We start from the raw sequence: 18,919 nt of genomic DNA on the forward strand, positions 1-18,919 counted from the left end.
ACAATACCATTCCTTTATCCCAGAAACTCTCACCTAAGCCAATATTTTCTCTCAGTGATTTGTTTTTGATTTTTCCACTTACATTTTCAGTTTGAGAGCTGCTCATATTTTCTGAACAATGGCTAAGCATCTAATGCACATTTTAAAGGGCAAAAAATGGTGACAGAACATAAATTTCTGATGGACAAATAGCGGAATATCCTCTAACTAACCCAGCTCAAATCCTACTGAGACATGTTCACCAGAGAAAATGTGAACAACTCTAGATGGAAACTTACTATAATAGAAAGGGAAACACTTCCAAGCTAGCAGATTCAATTTTTGGAATACAGGAAATTATTTAAATGTCAAGAAGTCTTCATATGCTGCACAATTACTATTTGTACTTTAGGTGCTTTTGACTTAGAAGACACATAACAACATTAAACTACTGTGATTCCAGTTCTTCACATTAGAACTTCACATTGACCACACAGCTTATGCATATTCACCAGAATATACAAAGCATAGTTCACTCAACCAATAATTCCATAAGGATTGTAGATCCAGGCTGGAAATCAACAGTGACCCAGTGGGTCACTACAGCCCTCAGATTGGGAACTGTTCTCAGTTCTCTAACCATTGTAACATCACCTGGGTCTGAGAAATAAAGGTATATTTATCTAATAACATTTATCAAATGTTTACTTCAGATTCTACAGATTGAAAGCATTATAGTAGAAAACTGGAAAACAGAGATAAGTAAGGCTGGTCCTCTTATGACAAAATATATAATTTAATGAAAAAAGAGAACTATAAAATGTTTTTATACTGGTGTAATGATATGAAAAGTCCTATTTCTATGTTGTTGCCATACTGTGGGAAAAATTTGTATTAACTCTGGCTGTTTCAGATTCTGAAGGGACAGGGTCATTGTTTTTGTTTGTTTGTTTGTTTTGTTTTGGCTCAGTGGTAGAGGGCTCGCCTAGCATGGGTGGGACCCAGGTTCGATCCTCAGCACCACATAAAAATAAAATAAAGATGTTGTGTCCACCGAAAACTAAAAAATAAATATTAAAAATTCTCTCTCTCTCTTTAAAAAAAAATAAAGACACTGTGTTGTGTCCATCTACAAAAAAGATTCATTCTCTCTCTCTCGAAAAAAAAGAATAAATTACTTTGTGTGCAGCAAAGTAACTATATTAGCAGCTTTAGGTTCAAAGGACGAATGCTCTGTCTTAAGAATAGAGAAAACAAAATAGTTAAAAAGCTCTACAAATGAAATGAAAAGTTATTTATTTTAGTAAGTGCACGAAATTCTGAGAAGAGAAGAAATAAATGTTAAAAAGAAGAAAAGGGGGAGAAATAAAAACAACACGGTGTCAAGAAGCTGTGAGTGGGAGTATGTGGGGCAGAGTACTATAGAGAAATGTTAGAGCAGGAGAGACTTTTTTGCATATCATGGCCAAAGGACACAAAGGACATGGTTATTTTGGTAAGTTCTTACTAAAGTAAAATGTCAACATAGAGAAGTTAAAAAATCAGACCTGTAGGTGATTTTTTTTTTTCCAAAACCACCACTGGATCAAAAAACCATAATATTATAAAATCCCCATAAAAGTTCTCCTGGTTAAAGTACTATTTTGTTGTTCTATTATTTCATGCTTGTTTTATTGAGAATAGTTTGGAACACCTACAAATGCATGTATCAGTAATTACATTAAGCATTACAAAAAGGGGGCAAATCTGTGTTCAATTTCTGGATTGGTATATAATAAAAAGAAGACAAAGAATAAAGGAAGAGTAACATGAAGGAAGTAGAGTTTCAGTGACAACAGGAAAGATATGTACATTCCATGTATGTATTATATGTCAAAATACATTCTGCTGTCATGTATGACTAAAAAAAATTAAAATTAAAATAAAAAAAAAACATGAGAACATAAGCTCTCTGGAATGAAAATATTCTGAGGTGGGTTTTTTCCTGAAGTAAAACTCAGTAACATGAAAAAGCACAGGCACTTAAATAGGCATGCCACTTTACATGGGAGGTCACAATCTGTGAAGTGGCTGGAGCACAGGCTCCATGGATTTAGGGAATACAAGATGAGACTTGAAGGCTGGGTTTGTGGCTCAGCAGTAGACTGCTTGTCTAACATGTGTGAGGTACTGGGTTCAAGCCTCAGCTCCACATATAAATATATAAATAAAATAAAGGTATGGTGTTCATCTACAACTATATATATATATTAATGAGACCTGAAAAACATAATTAACTATTTGGAAATGTTTTGACTAGAGCAAAAGAGTTCTGGGATATTTTTGTAGACATCAGATAACCAAGATCTTATAGAATGGGAGGATCATGATGAGATATTATTTCCTTCCATGAACATCCTTGGGACTAATTTTCAGCATAAGCACAGGAAAAAGAAGCTGGTATGGATATGGTTAGGTAGGGAGATTCTAATACTTGAAGTGAGGGAGAATGAAAAATTAACACTGTCATACCATGATGGATATTTAGGCCATGGTGGGATTCACATTATTAGGTCACCACTCAGCTCCAAGGGTAGAGTAGGTGAGTATTACTCACTCATGTGTCTTGGGAGACAGGGAGGGGGATGAGTATGTCATTGACTTCAGCTGTGAAAACAAAAAGGAGAAACTGAAAGTTTGGAGTGGTTAATATGGAAGTTATAATGAGGTTAATTTTAGATATATAAGTTTGAGCAGCCCTTAGGACATCTAGGTGAAAATATCTGTGTGTTAATGTCATAAGTGACACTTCTGGAAACTATTGGAGGCAACGGGGAGAAATCATAGATTGGAGATGGCAATGAATGTCAGCAGGTGACAGAGAATGAATATAAAGGTAATGGTCCTTGAACCAGCTGAAATGGGATATGCTTATTAGAAAACAATCTTGATTTAATTCTCTAAACTTTGCTACTAGGTTAAATACACAATAAGAGAAGAGAAATTATATTATTGATATGTTAAATTTACTGTCATCATTAATTTACTTTATAATTTAAATCTCCCATAATGGTGCAATTTAAATAAAACTTACTAAAACCATCAAGTTGGTCAATACTGTTTAGGGAAAATATCATATTGAAGCCCTAGAGTATATATTTATATAAAAGTAAAATATGTGTTAATAACAAAACAAAGTGCTGGGTGTAGAGTTAAAAATTTACAAGATTTTTAAATGGAAATAAGAACCAACTTTAAAATAGTGTATATTAAATTGAGGAGTCATTTGGTAACTTCTATCTAAAAACTCTAAAGGACTTATTCTAACAAATGAAACAAATGTCTTAAGAGAAGTAAGATAATAGAATAATTAAAATTATTGATTGATATAAAAGAAGGCAGGAAAGAATAGGAGATTAAGAATTAAAAAGTGAATTGGCCAGGCTGGGGCTGTAGCTCAGTGGTAGAGCACTTGCCTCACATGTGTGAAGCACTGGGTTCAATCCTCAGCCTCACATAAAAATAAACAAATAAAATACAGATATTGTATTCATCTACAACCAAAAAATATTTTTAAAAAATGAATTGGCCAAATAGAAAACAAATGATTAATGAGAGAAATAGAAGATTAAAAAAATAAGCCTCTGATTAAACAATTCAACAGTACATTTATCTGACAAAGGACTCAGATCCATAGTATATGAGGGATTTTTAAAAGAAATATTTAAAAGATAATAAACTCAAAATCATGTTTGAAAGAATACTTTACAAAAGAGAAGGCCTATTTTTCAATAAGTGCATGAAATGCTTAATAGTATAATACATCATAGAACTGCCAAATGCTCCAGAATGATAGAAGCAGACACTCAGAGAATGTCTCAAATTCAAGAAATAAAATCAGGTTCAACAGGAGCATAGAACAACTTAAATTCCCTTAGGTGATAAAGATGAGATGCCAAAATGACATTTGAGTAGATAAGGAACTAGGGTCAAAACTAGGCGGTAATGAATGTTTGGCTTTGTATAATTACCTTCTATAGCTATACATAAATCATTTAAAAATATATATTTTGAGGCAAGTTTTCACTGTGTTGCCCAGGTTGGACCTATACTTGGATCAAGTGATCCTACTGCTTAGCCTCCTAGCAGCAGGAACTACAGGTATGTGCCACTGCTTCTGGTTCAAGAATTATTTCCCTTGTATTTTTTTGATACATATTGATTATCATATAATGCAATGGGCGGAGGGGCAACCAGGAATGAACTCAGGGGCACTTAGCCACTTTTAGCCACATCCCAGCCCTATTCTGTATTTTATTTAGATACAGGGTCTCACTGAGTTGCTTAGTGCCTTGCTTTTGCTAAGAATGGCTTTGAACTCTGGATCCTCCTGCCTGAGCCTTCAGACTGCTGGGATTACAGGCATGGCTTAATGCAAATTTGATGATTATAATTTTTAATCTATTCTATTCTATTTCTATAGTAAATTTCACTAGTTAAACTCTAGACAAATCTGAGTTTAATTCTAAGTTCCAGCACTTAATGGACATATGACTTTGAGGAAGTACTTTTGTCTCCCTAAATCATGTTTACTTTTGATCATTAAAATGAAGACAATAATCTTCCCAGGATGAGAAGAAAAACAGAGGTATTACTTATTGAATGTCCAAGTTTATGCACCAAACATTGGTTGTCAATTAAGATTCCAATGGTGGGGCTGGGGATATAGCTCAGTTGGTAGAGTGCTTGCCTTGTATGCACAAGGCCCTGGGTTTGAACCTCAGCATTGAAAAAAAAAAGAATAAAAAAAACCCAGTGGGGGCCTAGGAGAGTACCTTTCATTAGGACAGTGAGGAGCAGATTCTGAGCAGTAAGATCACATCTCACTGTGCCAAAAGGCTCAGTGCCAAAGGGAAGATTTTACCAAACTTCTTTCAAGAATATATCTAAATATGGCCTCCAACAAAGGAAGAGAGAAAAAAGTAACTATTTGTAAGAGGTAGCATTTCAGACAAAAAGGAGTCTGAAAAGAACATTAAGAAGGTACATACCAACTGAAACAATTCCCTTAAACACACTGGTGGGGAGTTGTCATCAACTCCTGAGTACTGAAGAACAGGAGATGAGAACAGAGCTATTGCTTATTATTGATAATGTCTCCAGAATAGCTATGTACAGTAATCTGTGCAGAAACATAGAGTAGGAACATGAGAGAAGTATATGCTCCCCAAATTTCAAAAGAGGAAATAAGTGTTTTCTTCCAAAATTGGATAGATATGTGACAACTACAAAATTAGCTACAAAATTAAAATTGTGAAATTTAAGTGAGAATGCTATTTATTCTCACACATCTTAAAAGGAAAATAAAAAAATAAAAAAGGAAACAAATAAGTATTTGAAAATTTGGAAAGGAGTTAGCAGGAAAGCAAGTAGAAGAAAGGCAGACATACTCATACCATACTTCTGTGGTTTCTGGATTTCACTGACCAGTAAGGCAATTTTCTGGGGGGGGGGGGGGAAGGCACATATCTCCCTTTCTAGACACTAAACCTTTGAAGGAAGAAACTATAAATCTCCTAACATCCCCCTTTCCAACATTCCTCCTCTCCATACTACCTAAACAGGAACTGACAGTTTTGCCAAGTTCTTGTTTTACCAAATAATGGCATTTAGAAACAATCACCACTTACACTCTCCATCATTTCATAAAAAAAGAATTGATACCAATGCATAGAACAGATATGAGCTTAGAGAGAGAATGCTTTAAGAGTTCCTGATTTTCCTTATTTCGATGCCAATATCAATAAACTCTCCATGAATGTAATTGGTACTAGAAATGGGATTACAAACCCTCTACATCAAATTGTTCTGGGGTTCCATCAACATGGGTACAGGCAATTATTCTAACAACTAGAATATTTCACACCTTGGAAAATGCATGGGGGTTCTTATTACACAGTATGGGATAAATCAGTCTCAACAAATCCCTTATCAATTTTAACAAGCTTTAACCTTTTCAGAAATTGCCATATATGTCAATATTGGCTCTACCTGGTGATTAGAGCCAAGACTTAGGATGTGCAACAGATGATCCTAACCAAATACTTTGTTTATCCCTCATTGCAATACTTGCAACATAGAACAGCAATTTTTTTGGAGGGAGGGGGCACATATCTCCCTTTCTAGACACTAAATCTTTGAAGGAAGAAACTAATTTCTCCTATCATAGTACCCCTATTAAGGCAATATTTGACATATTGTGGATCTCTATAAGCATTTACCAAATGTTTGAATATCTTAAGAGTGTTTATTGAAACAACATAATTGTACATAGTAAAATCTCAGTGATTATTTTATGTTTCATTAATGGAAGTAGGAATTGGATGTGTTGTCAGTATTCACTCATTAACTCTTCAAATCTATATAAAACCCTTAATACGTGCTTCTACTGTACTGAGATAATAAAAATGGTCCTCCATCTGCTTAGTATCATAGTAATGAGCAGAATGTAGTCCTTGCCTTCAAGGGTGTCAAGAATAGGTGCATCTAAAGCCCATATGATCTTTTAGTACTGTGTCTCACAAAAACATATCCAATTATTTCAATGATATAAATATAAATAATTTAATCATTTTAAATCTCAATAGAGTGAACACTTGCTGAGATATGTTTTTCTTAGCGAGAATAAAACCTGCTTATCACCATTAAGTGGTAATACCTACTGTATTTGAGAGTCCTCCTTGCTAACAAATTACAGCCACTATCCTCATGACATAGTTCACTTAGATTGGAGTCTTAGCCTTGTACACTTTAAATGATACAATAAATCTGCTTACTATTGCAAGTCTTGTTGTATTTGCTGTTCTCCTGTGCAAATCCTTCCAGTCGGCACTGAAAACGATGCTGCCAAAATTCTTGAAACCAAGGGTTTCGGAGGTTTGTTTCTGGCCGGAGCTTCAGATAGTAATCATCAAACCACTTGACATCAGGAGATTGGAGCTTGATTGTGATTCCACCAACAGCTTCTCGCTGATATCCATCTGTCACATCGTACCTATCAGCCCAGCCATCACTGTGGGAACACACACACACAGAGACAAAAACAAAAACAAACAAACAAACAAAAAAAACAGAACAGAAATCTTCTGAGTAAATGATTCCTTTTGTTTTTTCTATTTTTTGGTTTACTATGTCAGTCATGAAATGGGTACCTCAGACCACAGGATGGTCATGCATTATACCTAGGTGATTGTTAAGATAACAGCTTGTTAAAATGAAAAAGTGCAGTAACACCAAGAAAACTTTAGGCTTCAGAATGCTAACCTCTCTTATCTTGAGTTGCAAAAAATTACCTAATACTTTTAGCAGAATTTTACTTGTTGTAAAATTCAATATATGCATTTACACTGCATAATAGAACAGAACCATTCACACCTTTTTTTTCCCCTATTTCTCAGTGATACTGAGGATTGGACCTGGGGGATGGGCACATCTCTTTTGAGCTATATCCTCAGCCCTCTTTATTTTTTTTATTTTGAATCAGGCTTTCACTAAGCTTTGAGGCAGTCCATGAACTTGTAATCCTCCTGCCTCAGCCTCCCGAGTCACTGGAATTATAGGTGTGCACCACAGTGTCAGTTTACCATTTATTGATACTGGATATGTCAGGTTAACTTTCAATATACTCATTTCTTTTACTTTATGATAAACATTAAAATAATCATAAGAATAAAAATATTTCCAGTACATGCCTAACATTAATTTAACCACCCTATAACATGATATTAATTTTTGTTAACATTATACAAGTGAATTATAGAGAATAAAAAAAAACTTTCTAATTATACTCATTCTACTATTTCAGTCTCAAACTTAAATCATGGTAGTCCATCACCCATATACCCTTTGCTATCCCATAGAACTTTTCAATTATATTTAAAATATGTATTTAAAATCATGTTTTAAAGTGATTGAAAGAACTTCTTAACAATGGGCCATCAAGGTTCAGGACAGGGATCACACTCCTCAACCTACTATCATTATATATACTAATAACTCAAATTAGTAACCTAGGAATTTTAAAATAAAAGAGGTTGGAATCAGACAGTCCATGTTATAAAGCTATAAGACAGTATAACAATAACAAAAGAGTATTCTAAGCTTATTTGGGAAATACATGGGACACAACACTGGAAACAAAACGCAAGAAAAAATGTTTAAATCAAACTTGGATACTCCAGGGGGCCCAGGGAGAAGGCACCTTGGAATCCTCCCCCACCCCCCCAATGGAACACACACAGCTAGGGCTGCATGTTTGCTGGGACTTGGTGCTTCTGCCTTTCTCTTGAAGAGGTTCTAACTGCTCTTTAAGCAAATAAAAAGGAAAAGGAAAATTTGACAATTTAAAACAGCAACACCAAAAATGTAAGGGAAGAGATATAGAGGAAGATAAGAGGAAGAATAGAGAAGAGCCCCCGGAATGGAAAGCAGGAGGTGTTTGAACCTGTGCTCCAGGAAGAAGGCAGTGGGCACTGGGGGAGGATAAGGGAAGGGACTTCTATTATCAAGTACTGTTTACCTCAGTGATTCCATTTTCTTTTGAATGCATTTTTGTTCTTAGAATTTTTGTCTTTGAGACAAAGAACATGATCCAATAAGTGGCACAGAAGACCAATATGTAGTTATGCAAGTTAATAAATACAATAACACAAAAAGAATGCACTTTTTTTCATTATGATCTATTATACCAAGTCTGATTAAAAAAATAATTAATTAAGAGTTGCTCCAGAAGTCACATAGGTGTTATGGGAATTTGCAATGACTTGAGGTATTTCCTATAGCATCAATAAGTAGAAGAAGAGAAAATAAATAAATAAACAAAAGGAACCATTTCTTTCTCTAAGTCTCCTTGACAGGAAGATATCTTATTAAAAGTTATCTATGGTAAAATCTGAAAAAACTTTTGTGGCAGATTAGGGGAAAAAAAAGTGTAATGCAATATGTTTTGTCCCAGTGTTGAATTTGGTTACTTCACACATTGTCTTTCCTCAAGTTTCTCATTTTCAGCTCCAGAAGATTTTATTTAAAGCTGACAAGTTGAAATGAAGTGGGCTTGTTTGCCTCACTTTCTCTCTGTGTTGTGGAGGGTTTATTATATCACTGATATGGGAGTGTGGGTCTCATTGCCACTCCAGGAGCTGCATGGGCGTGCTGCAAGTGGGACAGGAAGCTCTGTTTGTCAAGCAGAGCCCCATTCTCCAAGGAAGTGGCAATTTAAATTGTTCCTTTTGTTAACATTAGCTCACTCTTATGTAACACTATGATTATGAATATTACATAAGAAATGTAAGATTATAATGGGTCCAATTTACCCTTCACAATTCATTCATTGAATTTAATGGGAATTGTAAAAAAGCTTGTCTTGAAAAAGTTACTTGCAGGCAATGTTTTCATAAAGGAAAACCGTCAGGACCAAAGAGTGTTAATTTACTTATCTCTCATCATGTTCTTTCTCTTTGTTTTTTTCAGATAGAAATCTCTAAGTTTAAGCTTGTAAAAAAAAATGATGCTTTACTATTAGCCTTAAAGGTTCAGTTGTTTAGTTAAAATGATTTTTGTTCCAGATATTTCTAATCAAGAGCAAAATAAAAATCATAAAGAGGATAGTGCAGAAAAAGAAAATCCCAACACCTGTGTGCAAAACAGGGTCATTCTATTCAAACTGAATGAGACTATGTGCTGGGTAAGTCACAAGAAAAGACATTTGATGATGTGAAGTTAAAGGATGCTTTAGATTATAAAATGTTAACATTTTTCTTAACAAATGCTTTTGAGATTTAAGATGTAATAAATCCCAAAATAAAATGAAATGCTAAGAAATCCTGAACATACCTTTCTACCACCTAATGCTTTCTATTACTTCGACAGAGTAGTCCTTCAAAATGTTGGCATCAATTTAATGCTTTGGGTGGCATGTGTTTCCCCCAAAACAAGGGGAAAAGGGAAAGAACTAACATTTATTGAAAAACAACTCTATGTAAAGCACTGATTTAGCTTTACTTTTTTACCTATCTGCGATCCATCTATTCATCTAATTTCTCTTTCATCTCACTAGTGGACATGCTACCTATCTCCTTATCATCTATATCATTCCTTCCTTTCTAATTTTTTTATATATAGTATTTTCAATATTTATAAATTCTATATTTGCAAATTTAGAGCTGGAGTTATAGCTCAGTTCTAGAGCACTTGCCTAGCCCAGACAAGGCCCTGGTTTCAATTCCCAGAACAGCAAAAAAATGTATTTGAAAATTCACTTATTTCCAAAAATTTATTTGCAACAACCAAATCAATACTGGTGGTATTTTTGCAGTTGTTCACAGGTATGCATGCAGAAACAAAAAGCTGGCATGCATAGTCCCAAATGAGGTTGAAAAGGATGTCCCTAGGCCTTTACATCAGTTCTCATACAATAAAAATGTGTGCTTTTCACATTCTATTTGGTGCCAGGTCTTTCCTAGTTTTGTGTTTTGTGCTGGTGATTTTGCTGCCTCACATGGCACCCAGCCTTAGTGAGGCTATGTTGTTCAGTGTAAGCACAAGAAAGCTGAATATAAAACTATTCATAAAGAACGGATAAAACAGTGTTTGCTTCAAGTTCAATGTTAATGAATTAATACTATTAAGTAAGTGAGAATAGCTTCAAAAAGGAACAAATAAATAAAGTTGCATATGACTAGCAAGTGAAAATATTGTGACTAGAGACTCACAGAACCTAAGTGTGTATTTCCTTTAGGAGCAACTGACAGTCTTCACTAATTTAATGTTTATTCCATGTTTGTACAATCATGGAGTGAATGGAGCATTGACTGTATACATAGTTTTAATCAGGATGTTGTTTTAGTCAGTCTTGTAGTTTTTATTTGGCTGCACAAACAGAGTAATATGGACATTTGAAATAGGATAAGTGTTCTTAACTTAGAACTTGGCTCAAGTCAAGGAAGAATCTCCGTACCTCTTAACCTGTTCTCAAAACCACTCCCAGCAGAAACTTAGAGCCCTAAAATCTTCCCTGAAGATGTCTTTAAAGACATGCTCATATAGCAAGGATTTACCTTCATTTTCTTCCTAGAATTACATTATCAAAAATATATACTCCTTTCTACAATTTACCTTTCCCCTTCCAACTCAATTTCCCATTGTTTCTCAAAATTAGTAACTCACGAAAGTGTATTTTTTTTCTTTTCAATAGGTTATGTTTAAAACAAAATTGCCTCCACCTAAAAACTTATTTCTATATCTTAATAACCTTTCTTCTTTACTTCAATATTTATTGCATATCATGTCTTAGACTAAATTATTTGTTTGCAATGATAGTTCCAATATCTCAATGGCATAGAACAAAGGCTTGTTTGTTCCTCAGCCTTTACATTCACTGTGAGTGGGCTGTGACTCTGCTCTATTTTGTTGAAGGGAAAATAGTGTAAGGGAACCATATGATGGTTCTTAAAGATTCTGCTTAGAAGTGGCATACATTATTTCTACCATTGACCACAAGAAGTCATATGACTAAACATAACCTGATGAGCCAGGCAGCTACAATTTTTTCCACAGAAAGGAGTAGTCACTATTCCAAAGAAAATGCAATTTATTATATATTGAAATTGTATTGGAACTGGAAAAAACATCAGTTGAATAAGTTTTAGACATATTTCAAAAGCTCAGTCTAGCCTACAGAGCTATATAAATCACCTATGAATGAATATCATTATAGGTATGAATTAAATACAATGGGAGATTATATCAGTAAATAATTGATTAACTATCCATAGGATAATAAGATATAAATTGCATTTGAAAAATGTGGATAATATTATTTTGAAATATTATTTTCTATATAGTGAGAGAATATTTGTGAGTCAAGGAACAGTCTTAATTGAACATTGCAGCTAGGTGTTCATCACCTTTTTATTGCTGTGACCAAAACCCCTTCAGGACCAACTTAGAGGAGGAAAAGTTTATTTTGGGCTCATGGTTTCAAAGTTTCAGTCTACTGATGGCTGAATCCATTGTTCTGGGCCTGAGGTGAGGCAGAATATTATGGAAGAAGAGTGTGGTGGATGTACCTTCTTAGCTCTTGACAGCCCAGAAACAGAGAGAGCACAAGGAGCCAGGGACAAGTCATATAAACCCCAAGGGCATGCACCCAATAACTTACTTCCTGCAGCAATACCTACCTGCCTATAGGTACTACCAGGTAATCTGTTCAAATTGTTAATCCATCAAATGGATTAACCCACTGATTGGGTTACAGCTGTCATAGTCTAATCATTTCACCTCTGAACATTTCTGCTTTTTGGGGTGACGCCTTACATCCAAACCATAACAAGCTATGTAGGATGCACAAGGTAGTGAGTTAATGAAAAGTGAGCTGAGAGGACAATTGTAAATTCTTCTTCTTCTTTTATTTTTTATTTATTTTATTCATTTTTTGGCAAACCCTAATGCTTTTTTGAAAGTACTGGGGAGCCAGTCGTGCCTTTTAAGGGGGAAATGATATGAAGAGATGCTGAGAACTGGATGAATTCTGAAAGCAGTGTGGGTGACAGTTCAGAGCAGTTGGATTTGAATGTTAGAGGATCAAGTTAGAAAATGTGTTGCAATGGCCAAGAAAACAGAGTTGAATTAAAGAGCAACAGTAATAAAGAGCAATGAATTGTATTTGCAAGGAAACCTGATTTAGAATCCCTAGTATACGTGCAAAAAATATAGGGTAAAGAATTTTTGCGGTTTGCAGAAAAAGAATAACAATATTGTACTTCCATACCCTTGTTTGGAAAATATAGGAAGAGAACAGGTTTGTTATGAAAAAAGAAGAACTAAGTATATGAGTTGGGGTCCCTGATTGTCATATTTTTCTTAATATTTATGCTGTGTAATATTTCTTTTACTTTGATTTTTATGCATTGTCTATATAGACAATTGGTTTAAATGTTATTTATGCATTGTCTATATAGACAATTGGTTTAAATGTTAAAAAGAAATGCTAACAATTTTCTTATTTGTGGTCCAATATCTTATCAATCTATTCTTTTCTATTATATATATATATTTGTAGAAGTATAATAATTGTTGGAGCTTAAATACTTAGTGAGGGATAAAGCCAAATAGAGAAACATAAAAATTTGGTAGTTCATTATTTCCTTATAAAATAAATATTTTAACTTTATAGTTATTTTATCATATATTGTATTAAATCAATGATTATCATAGGGTGGCCAGCACCTTACCAGGGAACTTTTGCCTGCTAAGAAGGATAAGCCTCATAAGAATTTAAAGTCAGAAATAACAGAAGAACAAAAGACAAAGTTAGAATTAACTTTAAAGGATGGGGCTTCTGATAGGTGCAGTCCACACAGGATCTGGAGCTAGACAATTAGAAAATGGCTCCCAAGGTTTATTTAAGGGGGTACATCAAAGGCAGGGATAGGTTTCAGGGGTGGAGTTTTGCTTCATGGTGTCTTGCAGGCAGCAGGTTGATTTGCATCTTGGCAGGTCACACCCATCTCTGAGAGGCTGTGTAGCTACAATAGATCACCCCATCTCTGGTGCTGTGTGGGACCAGGCAGAGCTTAATAGGACTCACAATGTGTCTGGGCAGTCAGCCAGAGGATATATCCACTGGAAGTTCCCACACATCAGATTCTCTTATTCATTAGGCTGTGATGCCATTATAGTCCACACACAGCCCATGGATGGCTCTTGACAAATGATATATAAAACAAGCCAATAGTTGTAAAATAATCACCACAGTATTTACCACCAATAACATGAATGCATTTTTAAAAATTTTGCTAGATGTAGAGATGCCCCTGATATATACATGCTAACAAAAATAAGCAAAAATAATACTTATGAAAATTATGAAAAAAACAAAATTAACAATTATCTAATGCTGACTGGAGAAGCTAAATAATCTTAAAATATGTCTCTTTTATAAAAGCATAAATCTATAAAGGCAGAATATATAATTTTCCTTCCTTTCTAATTTATAAAATCAATAATTGTTTTGAGTGATTGTTATGCAAAAATACATGTACTATTGAAAAATGTGTTGGATCATTCTTAGTGACAGTGTCAATGTTGTATTCACTCTAGTACATTAATTTGGTAAGGATTTTGGATGCTTCTTCTGTACAAGAAAGTGGTGGGGTGAGTCTATACTCTCAAGGGGTCAACAGTCTGTTAGGCATGACCTGCCTAAACAGGCATTGCCAATTTCCATCCCCCTGAGTATTTCTCATTCATCCTTCATACTGGGTATCCTTCCACTGTATCTTTCAGTAAATCTTTTCAGAATCAGCATAGCTTACTGGATTTCCGGTCACTGAATTATCATTAACTGAAAAATCACATTCCTGTCCTGCTTTCCTAAGACTATTCCACAATCACTTCAATTAATATTCTGGATGTTTCCAAACTCCTAGTTCTTACATTTACAATCTATTCATTTATTTACCTGGAAGGCTAATCACATACAATAATTTTAAAATGTTCAGTTGTTGAACTCTCAAATGACAGCATAATTATTTACTATAACTCAATAGAATTCTTGAAGAGGCATCTGCTATCTGTCATGGGCAAATAACATAAATGAGAGTCTTTCTAAAAGGTACAATGCCAAACTAAAAAATGTATATATCTAAATGACTATTTCTAGAAGTTACAGTTGTTAAAACTGGGTCTTGGAGATGCGAGTTTGGTAGGTGGCAATGGAGAAGTGCTGGCATATGCAGTTATTCTTGCTTACCAAAAGCTTTAGTTTTGCCTATTGCCAAGATACAGAAACTTCTAAGACTAACCACACACGTGCTGTCTATTGGAGACACAGCACACTGATTCTTGTTTCTCAACTATGTAACACTTTCACACGAATGCATAGAATGCCATCTCTTCAACTCCTCATGTTCCCCAAGTTGATCAATCTAGTCATCCATCAACTAGATAGGTTTAACTTGAATGCAACTTAGCAAAATCTTTCCAGAGCTCCTGTGGGCTCATTGGTTTCCTCCTCTTTGCTTCTAAAGTACCATGCCATTCATTTATTTACTGAACAAGTGTTTTGTAACTAATATTCCAAATGTGCAAATACAGTGGTAAACAAGAAAGACAAGATTTCAGCTCTCCTAGGAGTCACATGGTGAAGTTTTTAGTTTTGAAATCGTCATGGCATTAAATTTAGCTACATTTATTTCTGTCCCTCAAGTTGACTATACATTTTGTGCTCTGGAAATGTTTGTATTCTAATGTTTATTACAATGGTTGGCACATACTAAGCATTCAAGAAATGATATTAGAAAATTAGACTTTAAATGATGAAATTCAAATTATACAGAATTCTTTTCAGATACAACATCCAGTCATTTTTAATTAAGAAAACAACACGACTTGAATGTACCTTATAAAATAACTGAAAGCTGAGTGAATTCCTCCTCCAAAATGGTCCTCTCCATTATCTACCTGATGCTATTAAGGTTAATGAGTATATTCATTAGGCCTCAACCCAGCATTTTTTTCAAAATCTGTTCACAACCCACATAATTATTATGGAAACTGCTGTTCTACCCACATGTAATCATCATCCTGCCAAATCTCTTACCAATAGCATTTTAAAAAATATTCTGGGATTTTAAAAATTCTAATAGTGGGAGTTTACTGGCTTTCTGGCTACTTTCATATAATCCTGTCTTCACCCTGGGGGAGTGGGACATTTCAGAGTCTCTAAATAGTAGTGAAAAGCAGGGAAGGATATTGAGACTTTAAATAAAATTTCTTATGAATATATACTAAACATTAATGAATTACTCAATTATAAATGAAGCAAAATGTATACTTGCTGAGAAAAAAGGTGTGGTTATGGACTGAAAGTCAATCTGTGATGTTTGTAAATCTGTTCTTCCCATTTTCCGAGATTTATAAAGGATGAGTGGAGGTGGATTGGATGAGCTGTATCAGAACATTCAACAGAAGGGAGGAAAGTCAGGGACATGAAATTTGCTATATGTCTAACATAAGGTGCTTTCCATTGTGTGACTGCCTATTGCTCTGCAGGATTTTTTGGTAATTCTTAGTAACCTTAAATTTTATAGCTGAAGAAATGAGGCTTTTAGGCATTAATTAGTGTACTCCAAATTCTACAAAGCTCTAGCTTCTTTCCATACATACGTAATGACACACTACTTGGTGGCAGTACTAAGAGGTGTTTCTTAATGGACGTATTTAAGAGCACATATTGGAGAACAAAAAGCAGAATGCAGGGCTGAGAGCATGCATGCTGAGTCCTAGAACAGCTCCCAGGACTCCTAATCATTGGTTCATACATACCTCTTCTGGTTATTCAAACACTAAACTAGAAAGGCACTGCTTAGAAGGGATTTTCAAGATGTACTTAAGGTCCCAAATAAATCAATCTAAAATAGGAAAATTATTTTAGGTGACTGATCTAATCAGGCAAATCCTGAAAAGGAAATGGCTCTTTCTATCCAAAGAGTTTCAAACACAAAAGGGATTTGACCTTAGAGAGGTAGAGAACATCTCTGTGGTTGCCTTTGAAGATAGAGGGAGCCACATGGAAAGGAATGCAGTGGCCTGTAGGAACTGAGAATGATCCCCACGAACAACCAGAAAGGAAATGAGGATTTAGGCCTACATTCAAAAAAACTGAATTCAGTAAAAAAATCTTGAATGTGCTTGGAGATAGATTCTTCCACAAAGCCTTGCCCAGTACCATTACCTGAGCCTGTTTGGTCCTGAGCAGAAAACCTAGTTTTCCATAATCCCTCCAGCATTTATCAGGTAATAAATGCATATTTCTTTATGCTTCTAAATTTATGGTAATTTTTTTACACAATAATAGAAATTTATTCTTCACTGCCTCCCTCTTTTCTATACTTCCTCTGTTGGAAGACTGATCCCATTAATATTGGAAGTATTAATACAGTAAATCAAAACAATTAAAATCTCTAGAGCATGCCTCCTGCCTTGATTTTGGCTCTAGGGCACCAAGCATTCTCCTCTGATTTAACATTTCATCCTTCCAAGGGTGCTTCCTCACTATGCACATTCTTTATAGAGAAGATGAGAAATATCTTTGTAAATAGATTGATTACTTTGTGTATTTCACAATCTGTTTCTTTTGTCATATTATAGCCATTTGGAGAAGTGCAAAAATTGAGGGTATTGTATAAAATGTGCAACAATTTAGTAAGCAGAATGATTCAGTGAAATAGAGGAAACACTTTGAGTAAGTAATTGTATCTGCAGCTTTATATAACCATTTCTATGTTTTCCTATTAATTTTCCTTTTTTACGATAACCTTCTTATTTTCAGTCTACATTTTTTCCCACCAAATCGACTAACTTCTTCAGATAAACTGGTAAACTCTCATCATTGAACAAATGCTTAGATTTATCTGTTAACATGTCTGTGCTAGGACAATACTAACATTTCAACAAATATATTTTTCTCTTTGTTTTTTCTTCTTCTGTGAAGGCCAAGCCGACTCTCAGAGAATGATCTGGTATATTTAATGCTATTAAACACAACATTCATGCAATTAATCAATAATTGTTTATCAAATGCCTATTAAATTCTAAACAATAAGGTGGACTTGCTAAGTATATTGATGAATAGAATCTCCAACCTCCAACTTATTTTCTTTCTTTATCTCTCATTTCATAATTTCAGACCTAATATATTTTCATGATACTTTTTTTACATATTTCTGCAGAATTTAGTATCATTCTTTCATCTAATAAACTCTAATGAGTTACAGTGTGCCTACCTGTTTTCTACAGAGTGCTATATATATGGAATACAGAGAAGTAAATTATCATTCTCTACCAACTCTTCTGCATTAGAGTCAGACAAATGAAAACTTACTAGAAAGATAACAGCATCCATGTGTTTGTTCTCTGTTATATAGATCTATCTATCTATCTATCTATCTATCTATCTATCTATCTATCTATCTATCCATCCATCCATCCATACTGCCATGTTTCATATCAGTTGTACAAGCCTGAGTCTGTGAAGTAGTTATTTTTATATCTTCAAATTTCATGTGAGGAGGAAACTGCAGCTGAAAAAGTAGTAAATTGCATAAGGTTATATATGATTTAAACTCAGTCACTTAAATATAGAAACTAAAACTGAAAGAGTAAAACTTCTTAAACGTGATACTTGATCCAATTTGTGTGCAAAATAAATGCATGAAACTGTAGAGAGAAGAGTTAATTTCTATCAACACACACACACACACACACTTTCAAAATGTTTTTTTTTCCTTTTCTGAGACATAATTATCTTAAACTATTGCATATTCTCACAGTGAGCCAGCTGTATACCATTAGAATACACTGGCATAGTTATTTAGAATCTCTCTAATCAGAAGGAAAAGAGCAATTAGATGATGCTCAAGACACTTTGAATTCTGTTCATAAACACAGAATGGACTTGTTTTTCAATTTAAATTTCACTGGTAGGAAATATATTTCTTTCTTGATAAAGTATAACCATGACACCTACTGAAACCAAGTCTATTGTTAATGTCTCACATCTATTTGATATGTTTTACAAACAAACACATCTGTAGAAGACTAACAAATAATCAAAACCTGTAGTGAGTTTGAGAAATATATATTCCAATAAATTAGAAAACCTAGAAGAAATGGATGCAATTCTGGACACATATGACTTGCCAAAAGTGAATCAAGAGGACATAGAAAACCTAAACAGACCAATAGCAAGCAATGAGATAGAAGGAGTAATAAAAAGTCTTCCAACTAAGAAATCCCTAGAATCAGATGGATTCTCAACTGAAATTCTAACAGACTTTTAAAGAAGAAATAGCCATTATACAAAAAGGCAGACAAAGTACATATCTAATAGTATGAAAAATTT

At 34.3% G+C, this 18,919-nt stretch overlaps 1 protein-coding gene across 3 annotated transcripts in view; it reads right to left on the reverse strand.

Annotated features, from left to right (window-relative positions):
• Grm5 (glutamate metabotropic receptor 5) overlaps window positions 1-18,919 on the reverse strand; it is a 428,521-nt gene that overhangs the window by 115,129 nt on the left and 294,473 nt on the right. For all 3 annotated transcript variants that reach the window (XM_071616595.1, XM_071616594.1, XM_027942484.3), the window contains exon 3: window positions 6,795-7,030. In XM_071616595.1, coding sequence (XP_071472696.1) covers window positions 6,795-7,030 — 236 coding nt within the window. The remainder of the gene's footprint in view (window positions 1-6,794; window positions 7,031-18,919) is intronic.

This window comes from Marmota flaviventris, chromosome 9 (genome assembly GCF_047511675.1).
Source record: "Marmota flaviventris isolate mMarFla1 chromosome 9, mMarFla1.hap1, whole genome shotgun sequence".
Taxonomy (NCBI): Eukaryota; Metazoa; Chordata; class Mammalia; order Rodentia; family Sciuridae; genus Marmota; species Marmota flaviventris.